The following is a 10,232-nucleotide window of genomic DNA, read 5'->3' as shown; positions in this document are numbered from 1 at the left end:
TCAATTTAAAAGATGCCAAGTCTCTAATATCCCAAAGTTACCAATTAAAATCTGTTCACATGGACCTCTGTAGTCATTTGCCCTTCTCCTGTGGGATAACTTTAAAATGCACATTTATTTACCTTGAGGGATTTGTATATTCTTCCTGTTGAATTTAAATCAATCTCCAAGGGTAACACAGTGATTCTTTTTACATTGTCTTAGAATATAAACCGCTTATTTCATCTTTATAACTCTATAGTTCTTCTTCAGAAAATAGTTGCAATGATCTCATCTCTAGTAGTAAATTTCTGGGCAACTTGTTGGCAGCACATGTTATTTTCTCTGCTTTCCACCTTTTATTTTGGAGGATGTGCCCCAGTTCAGGGCTGTGGACTCTACATCCTGTCGGGTGTGTTGCCAAGAAAGGTTTACATGACTGAAAGCATATCAATATGTAACCGCAAGATTTAAACTTATCAAATGTAACTTTTTTGTAATTAAACATGTAGGTAGATAATCAAGTAATGCTCATGCCAACATTGATTATAACGGTCAGTTTCTGTGAGTTTCTGTGCCTCGTACGTTTTCGACTGACGTCGAACTTGCTGACAAAGATCTGAAGCATGCATTTCCTTCAGGAAAGCATACTTCCTCTTCACCTGATAATACTCACGTTTACTTTAATAGCCGGCTTCTGAACGTCTTTAACCTGATATACACTCTAAAGCAAATACACATTTATTACAGTGCAGCTGCTTTCTATTATCACTGATAGATTAAGAGCTTCCTCTTCAGTCACTTGTTCTGATTGTTGTGATTCATGATAACGGCCTGAAGCACGTCAAGCATATTTCACGGTGGAATGCGGGTAAACATAGAAGGGAGCGTTTAGAATATCTGTGTTCTGGAGCGATTTGTGCCAGGTTCTTTTATGTAGTATTTGTTAGTAGTAGTTCATATTTTTTATAGTTGATCGTAAAGAATTACAGCCACTGTGCATTTGCGCTATTTTAATTGGCAGTAAAGATGTATTATCATCGGAGCCCACCCAGCCCCCCATATATCATTATTCTATCATCAATCAACCATGTCGCCTTACTTCTCTCTACTTGTTGTTACTGGGCTACTGCAGTGTAGTAAAATGTAACCATCATTGTATTATTGGAGACAAGTCAGTTTAATTTGCATAAGAAGGGGTAATAAGTCACGTGAAGGTCATGCGACCTTCACAAAGGAATAAATGTACTGTAAATATGCCTCCCCTCGACTGCTGTCAAGTAAAGGAATATAGTTGTCTTTGAAAGGAAAATATGTTACTCATTTCTGTGCCACACTAGAAAGCTGTACGGTGGTTGATGACTTAATAACACACTTTTGTTTTTGTTGTGTCAATAACTGAATACATTTTGAGTATCCAAATACATGCTGATATTTGAGTGAAACTCTTAATAGACCTAAGAGAGAGATCAGAGTGAGACCTGTCTGCTGATGAACAATATAATCGCAAAGGTTTTCTGCATAATCATCTGTTTTAGGTGCTTGGAGGGGTTTATTTAAAAAAAAAAAAAAAAATCTGCCAGGAAAGGATATGGCCCCCACTAAAGAAATACATTAATAAAAACGTACTGATTCAATTTTTTAAATAGATATCAGACTTGAATATTAATTGTTGAATGTGAAGTTACAAAAATAGTCACAGATGTCATAGGGAAATTCCCATCCAGAAATGTATATAGTGGTAAATGTAGCAAAGTTTCCACTTGGCTTCTATACAAGAGCACTGTTTTGTTTTTTTACCCAGCTTCTAGACTATGCTTGACCTGTATGATACTGGTTGCCAACTCAAATCACTTATAGTCCATTTAGCAACCAGTTACTTTTTACTCCCGCATGGAGGAAAGCCCTTTCGCATGTTACTCTTAGACTCTTAAATTGCAAGATCTGTGCCAAGCTATGTTTAGAAGGAAATGGAAAGCTTTGGGAAGAAAAGAAAGCAGGCCCTAAAAAGCACTAAATCAAAGTTTCAGAAATATGAAGCCCTGCGATGGTAGTTTGCGAGAAAAAGGTGCATTTAGACAGTTCTTAATGCATCGTGAAAAGTTGCGAAATGTCTATGTCTATGTCCTGTAGACTTAAAACAGTTTGTAACTTGTGCAAGAGTTCAAGGTTGACTTCCTTTTTCCTAACCACATTAGCAATGTGTAAAAAATTTACGATGTAAACTAATCTAATGCTATTCTTCTGAATATATTCGGGTAGCTTCCATTTCCGAAGCATCTAAATTGTGCATGTGGTGCTACATGGTATGGGGTCTGCATATCAGTTAAAGGTTGAGTACAGCAGGATTACTAATGTAATACGGCTGGTTTATCTTTAATTTTAATGACAGGCTTATAATGGTAAGTAATTTTTCATTCCAGCTGTGAATACCTCAGAACTAGATGAAATCCTGAAAAGTTAATGTAGATGGCTGGTATATATTAACCTTTTGAGCAAACGTATGAAAGCCTATGTCTGGCTTACAATGCGGTGGCAAAGGTCATACATTATCCAGTCTGACAAGAGACCTCAGTCCCACTTGTATAAGTTTCATTTATTTTTTTTAATCCCTGGCGAAGGAACTGCGGTAATTGAAACTGATAAGGTAGAAAAAGACTCATGACATATTTGTGCTCTGAATTTGCAATAAGGAATACACCCAGTATCGTGGAAATACATTTGTCATATTTATAAGTACATTATTTGAATGTAGCATTATGAATGGTGTTACGGGATTGCATTTAATATATTGTGAAGCTAACGTTTGTTTTTCTTAATTTCACTTTCCATAACCTTTTGCAATTTAAATACAGTAGCGTGATGCTTGGTAGCAGCACAAAGGTGACCCAGCATTTTGTTACATCAAGCACACACTGACAAATCTGCAAATCTTTGAGAGTATTGTATCAAAGCGTAGACATCGGAATAAACAGGTGTTTTCAGAGGATATAAATCTGCCAACAGGATGTTATGCAACAAACCCCAGGGATTTTTCACGTTTTCAGATCTGTGAGGATCTTCCTATATTTTCTGCCTCTGATTTGTAACTTCCCCGAGCATACACCTTTCATGTTTTTCCTTCTGGTGGTAGTTTTATTTATATATTCAGACTTGTATTTATTTTTTTTGTCTTTTGTTTGTAGACTGAATATGTGTCAGACTTGTAGCATTGTTATTCTGTCTGCTTTGGAAGGGAAATTAGGTAAATGTGTATTTTTTTCTTCTTCTTAGTAGTCTAAATATAATAAATTGTATAGGAATAAATTGTAGTTTTATGTTGTATCTTTGTAAACCTGTTCAAAGCAGAAGGCATAATTATATATAAAATTACAATGCATTGAATTTGGTAATATGCCTCAAAGAATATTCAACTTGTAACCCATATTGTTAGACATCCTCAGTGCCATACAAAATTAGTCATTTTAGAGATTTTTGTATCAATTGTCTTGGACGTATACATTTCGCTAGCTAAAGTTACATTTCAAAATAAATCAAATCTATATTACATTGCCTCGTCCTTGCACACATTCAATCTGGAATCTGGACAAGAATTACAACTGAAGGAAGTGCGGTGATGTAATACCTTATTTGTAACGGAACCTGGTTTGTTTGGTGTTGATGACCAAAGAGGAAAACCATGTAATCGCAAAGCAAGATGCACAGCATTCAGGTGCCGGCTGAATCAACCCGTGTCGCACGAGCTGCCATAGTTGTTTGTATGAGAGTCTTTTCAAGTTTAATGGGGAACTGGGATGAGGAAGGAAATGACATGATGATGTATTTTTGATGGAATGAACAACATCCAAAGCTACTTTTTAATGTCCCATCGTGGTTAATTATTAAACTGTTTATCAGAGCAGGTGTTCCAAGAGATGTGTCATCCTGTTTGACATTTTCTGAACCTTGCCATCAACCTCTGGTGTAAATCCTGGTGTCTGTGATAGATGCTGGCCCCAGGCAGACACATGCCCTTTCTCTGTATGATCTAGTCCCTGATAGCACGGTGCTGTTACACACTCGCTCACGTGCCGATGTTTTCATCACTTCTGTCGACACAAGGTTCGGGATGAATCATCTTAAGGAAAGAGAGCACAGACGCAACTTTCTGTCCATTGTTTCTGGCATGTTTAAAAACTTCAAACTTGGATGTAAACAAAGTATAGGCTGTCTCTCTCCCAGAGCTTTAAACTTAAATGGTACTATCCTTTGAAAAATGTATACTTTTGGAACATGTTTCAATAGCAACAATACAAAAAACTGTTTTTTTTCCAGGGCAAATCATGTTCTACTGTTGGTGTTTAAATGCACGGAACTACGTTCAGAGATTACATTCATAAGTTGCTTTGAATTCTGGGGCTCTATAAAATGTGTGTGCTTGCTGCTTCCTAACGATACCCAAAGACAATGTGCTTCTCATAGAACACTTCCAGATAACATGTTCTGGTTTGCTGATGTCATGACCTCACACTGCTGCCACAGTAACATGTGCGTTGATTTCTCAGTACAGCTGTTTTAAATTGAGCTCCCAACATGAGGAATGGTGCTCACTGTGCGTTATATTTTCCTTACTGGTTAAATGTTATGATGCACTTTCAGTATTCTTGGTTACAATTATTACTCATATCAGCAGAATACTTGGGAGAAAGACAGACACTATACAGTTCCACAGATTGATTGCGAGCAATGTACAGTGTAATTTTATATGAAAATTTATAGTTTTGTTGCAGGATGTAAAATGTGTATTTTCTGCTTGAAATAATACAGGCACCAGAAAATTAAATGAGACAACTCGCATTTTTTTTTGGCCAAATTTAAGAAAAATTTTGTTTTTAAAGAATGTGATGCCAAATACATGAGAAGACAGTCTTAACTTCAGTACAGTGTGTGTGCATGGCCTAATCATTGCATATCCCTGCCATACACTGGCATTTGGAAATGTTAGCATGGAATTGCTTTTGATGCTTAAAATTGCAATACTTTATAATGCACAAGGACCAAAATCCATTACCGTTACTTACACCAGACACTAGCATCACTAGCAAATACCAGTGCAGCGATATGAATTAACTGAAAAAAAAACACTGCAATGCGTGCCCTTTGAAAAGTAATTCATGTAGAGTCAGACCTATGATATTATCAATAATGTTAAATAAGTTAAATCAATACATGTTTATTTGCTTCCTTAAAGATTATATCCCAGAAATACAATGGTTTATTAGTAAACATTATTGCAGTAGTTTGTTCTTTTTTTGGCAGTATTTTCACTGGCAGGGTTTTCTAGGTCTATTTTTAACATTAGATTGTTCACTCTTTTGTTCTGTGCTTTTAAGCCTTTTATAATTATTCTTTAATTAGTGCTTTGCCAGCAGAGAAAGACATAGATTTTTAAAGCAGGTTCGCTGGCACTCGTTCAAAACGCAGTGGATTGTCCCTTTCAGCCGTGCTGCTGACCCACAATGGACACGGATTTGTTTTCCAAGATTTTATGGAGACTCGCACTAAACACAGCGGTCTAACATGGAGCACAATGCCAGAACGAAGAGCCAGCTGAAACCCAGCGAACGTTCAAAGCATTCATGCAGAGCGAGAAACTCAGGGAACTACAGTCTTAGGCACTTTAACAAGGAGAAGAAGTTATTGTTCTTAATCTTTGATGTATTACTAAGAGCAACTGCAACCCATGAGCCGTGTCGGCCCGTGTCATAGGACTTCTGTCATTTTCAAATTCCCAGGATAATTACGTTCCCATCACTCACTCTGCCTTGAAGGCCCAGAGAGGTCTTCTATAAATGGGAAACTGGCACAGTGACGCTGTTGGGCTTCTTGGCGTGATTAAACTGGGACAACAAATATGTTCTTTCACATGAATCAGATTCTTAGGATGATGTTGAAAATAAGACCATCTTTGTTATAAAAATGACATTTTTCATAATACATCCCTCCTTTAGAATATTTAAGATTGTGTCCAGGCATCTTGGTATTTCTTTTATTCTGATATTCAGACACACTTATGGAAGATGTGTATCATGATCAGGAGAAGGTTAGTAATGCAGCTGTGTATTTGTGTATATATGCATTTATTTTTCTTGCAAGGATCTGCTATTAAAAAAATGAGTTGTCAGGAACAAGACCGCATAGGGGAAGAGCATTTGATTTCTAGTTTACTTAAACTCTAACTGTTAAACTTTGTCTTGCCTTTCATATTGAGATGGGTCTGCCTGGTTTTATATAGCTATATATTGTGACTTTGAGAGATTCTTGTTTGTGGAAAGAGAAAATGTGACACAAATGTATTTCATGTTTTTAATTAAAACCATTTTAATATTCTCTAATTGAACATGTTAGTTTTTGTTAAGCGTTCTTATAACCCACATATTTCAGTATCAATCTGAACTGTTGCCATTTTTTTTTTCTTCATTAATTCCTAGAGGAATATCTGAAGATATGTAATGTGTATATATATATATATTTTTTTTTTTCCTTTTATATTGATCCGAATAACTCGAGGGGGGGGGGAAATATCTTTGCCACAAAACATAAAATCAGGAATCCCAATGCTTCTCTTGTGTGTGGCTTCCTTTATGCTCTTTGTTCAGCTGTGTAAATTAGAACAAAGAAATAAGAGTTTAGAACCTCTTATGTAAGGCGCAGTGGCTGTTGTAGGGTTTATTATTCTACATAGTCTGAGCAATTGTGTAGAATATAACCAGACGGCAACACTGAGGTGTGTTTTATTTGCTTGCTCGTGTGCTCCACAGATCTGCAGACTGCAACAACACCTGTCAGCAGGAGAGCATCAGCAAGACCTGTTTGCAAGTCAGCCAGCGATGTTCGTCTCCCCGCTGAGTCAGCCTCCGTGCCACAGTTTGGCCGAACTGATCCTGCTGTGCGGAGGGAAGGTGTGCAAGACGGTCCGACAGGCGGGGATCTGCATCGGCCACTATCGGGCAAAGAAAGCCCCTGGAACTCAGAGTCTATCGGAGCAGTGGATTCTGGGTATGATGCTCCCTGGTGTACTGTAGCTCTGTAGCTAGACGCTGCACAGCAGGCCAGAAACATGTCCAATAGGGGCGCTGTTGAAACAGATATCTTAAGTTATAACTTGGTTCATGTGGTTTGAAGTTTAGTGATTGCTTTTGTGGAAGAGATGGACTAGTCTGAGTCCTGGCACTATGGTAATTATTTCCATTACCTTGGTGTACATTGCTTCTTCTGTGCCAGAACAGAAACATTAGGTTTTTGTTTAAGCTGTCACTTCAGTAATTTTGTGTATGCGGCCCTAACCGAATAAATACCGAATCCATAACCAAATAACTGTGTTATTCCTGTTTTGCCAGATATTTTTTAGAAAACATCAGTTGCAATTATTGCAGATTACCAACTAACAGGATTCCAGTATTTCTTTAATCTAGCTATTTAGAACATCTTGTATAAAGTGTTTTCTCATAAAGTTTCTTTCCCCGCTTCTAGATTGCATAACACATCTTAAACAACTGCCGTATGAGAGCTACCTCCTACAGTAGAAGACCAGGCGCAATGTAAAGTATGTAAATATAGCTTTATTGTGTGGAAAAAGAAATTCACATTTTATATGGATTCTGTACAGTGTGGTGTTTTAATTTGATTTTAAGTCGTTATTTAAAATGTCATACATTTTATTTTTCTTGTCATTATAGAATGTAAATGTTTTAGTTTTAATAAAGACTTTAACAAAAAAAGTTTCCTGTATTTATTGCAAAACAGATGTTTTATCCGAGATACAATTGTACATTTCTGTAAACCTTACCCATAGTTCATTAAGTTTTGTTATTATAGTATTTATTACCTGCTAGTTGCTGGATTTTGCATCCTGTATATAAGCTCTGTATTACTGACGGGGTACTATGGCAACGTATAAATAGTGCATGCACGCTATCATTGTTACTCTTTCATTGTGAAAATCCTTAATAATCAGACGTCAAAGCATATTTTTGTTTTTGTAATTTAATTTCCTTCAATTGCCTTGTGGTATGTTCGAATTTAGCACAAATGCTAATGAGGAAAGGTTTTTGTTTTTTGTTTTTGTTTTTCCTTTTGTTTGACATTCCCCAGGAACTGTATTGAGCATTCACAGTCCCAGAAGAATCCGCGATTAAGTTATGGCCCATCACCAATAAGGATAAATGTGTTGCGAAGAAGTCTTGTTCCAAATCCTGAGCTGTAAAGCCACACATTTAGACAGACCTGGCAAAGAAATACAACCCCTTCGTCCACATAAATGGATAAAAAGGAGACAGTTGCTTAGCCACTACGTAATCCATAAAAGCTCCTGTGCTGTTTTCAAATTCACTTCATAAAGTATATTGCATTATTTAAACATTATGAACTAGGTGTATTCATTTTAAGTAAAACAAATATTTAGATGATAACTGCTGAAACCTCCAGAAATAAATTAAAATGTTGCTGACACTGCATTTTAAATGTTTAACAACACTTAACTAATCTGGATTTTAAAACATCATCATATCGTGTGTTTAGACTCCTAATAAGCCAATTGTGAGAGTTCCAAAGCAGATATGTAAACTTGATGTAAAGAAAGTCACCAGGGAATATGAGAATGTTTAAAAAACATGTGAATTTATTTAAAAGTCATAATCTGATTTCATTTTGTTTTAAATTAAGTCAGTTTATTGACTTATTACATGGCAGGTCCCAGTTTAAGTGTTTTGTAATTCATCTTGAAATGATTTGTTTGAAACTGAATACCGAAGACTGAATTACATAAATGAGCTTTGACAGATTTTTTTTTTTTTTTTATGAGGTGATGTACATCAGGAATGATTAAGAAACAAACTTGAAGATTATGATATCCAAAAACAAACAAATGGATGTCAAAACAGAGAATTGTTATTATTCATGAGAAACCACATGTTCATTATGTCGACTTGGTTTCAGTGACGATTGGTGACAAAAGTGTTTAACGTGCCGACAAAATGATTCTGACCCAAGAAAACTTAAGAAATGAGAAACTATTGCAAACGAACTATACAGTTACAGAACCTAGATGTTTAGTGAGCAAAGATCCTTCCAAACTAACTTTTCTTTGACTAAATAATAAATTAAACATGTTTAAAGTCACTTCATAGATATAGAAGGAAAGTCAGTTAATACAGTATACGCATATATATATATATATATATATATATATATATATATATATATATATATATCATAATCATAATGTGTCATTCAAATTCACAATCACTCAATCAAGAAATACAAACCCAAAACGCAAAGGATACTCTTAAGTTGAAATTGGAATATTATGGGAAAAGTCATATTGTAAGGAATAAAGGCTGAAACGTTACCTATGAGAGAATTGGCATTGACAACTTACATTTTGAATGCAATTGGCATTAGAGTAAGTTGCATTAATCTTTGTTCAGCTGTGAAAACAAACTACAATCATATTCAACATCATACATCATAACGTCATTTTCAATACATTACATTCTGTGTTCCTGCTTTGCTTCAGGAGAATTTTGACCACTGTCAAAAACATTATGCTTCGGCTAATCCTCCTTGGTTTTGTTCTGTTCAAACTAATTATAATGATGGCAAAATAAGTGGTTAAATGGTTCCAGTTTGATGAGGCAGGCCATTTAACCAGAACAGTGTTTTTTGTTGATGTTGTTTTTAATTTCCCATTGTTGTGGCTTTTGACATCTGTAAGAGTTCACTATGTTAATTACTTCACAACAACCGGAATACAGCCCAACACAGTGTCTTGCTGAAAGTGTATTTTTATGCAGCAATCTCAAACTAGGAAAAAAATATTTTGTACTACAAGTATTTTACTCAAAACAATCAATTATATTTCAGGCTTTCAATTAGAGTGAGGGCTAAATCCTGGAATAATGGCATTCTGTTTCAAATGGATTCTTTTCACTAAGTCTCAGGTTGGATTATATGTTACATAAGGTACTTAATGGTAGACAGGGTACTGTGATTTTAAGAGATTATTTTCTTATAAATGCAATTAATTAATGTAGAAATAAATTAATACATGGGGGGAATTCATTGATTTCCTGATTGATAATTCTGAAATAAAAAAGTATGGTGAAATGAATACATTTCCTGAGATATATTTATTCATTTATTTAAACATTTATTTTGGCATGGAATATCCTTCATACTAGTTAGTTTAACATATATATACATACATGACATAT

The 10,232-nt window shown here is 35.5% G+C and overlaps 1 protein-coding gene across 1 annotated transcript in view; it reads left to right on the top strand.

The window, feature by feature from the left end:
- Positions 1 to 7,692, top strand: part of mcph1 (microcephalin 1) — a 40,493-nt gene extending 32,801 nt beyond the window's left edge. The window contains exons 15-16 of the mRNA XM_066696655.1: positions 6,780 to 7,017; positions 7,492 to 7,692. Coding sequence (XP_066552752.1) covers positions 6,780 to 7,017; positions 7,492 to 7,544 — 291 coding nt within the window. The 3' untranslated portion in view covers positions 7,545 to 7,692. The remainder of the gene's footprint in view (positions 1 to 6,779; positions 7,018 to 7,491) is intronic.
- The last annotated feature ends 2,540 nt before the right edge of the window (positions 7,693 to 10,232 follow it).

This window comes from Amia ocellicauda, chromosome 23, assembly GCF_036373705.1.
Source record: "Amia ocellicauda isolate fAmiCal2 chromosome 23, fAmiCal2.hap1, whole genome shotgun sequence".
Taxonomy (NCBI): domain Eukaryota; kingdom Metazoa; phylum Chordata; class Actinopteri; order Amiiformes; family Amiidae; genus Amia; species Amia ocellicauda.
Note: the sequence above shows the minus strand (reverse complement) of the source record. Positions and strands in the feature narration are given on the sequence as shown.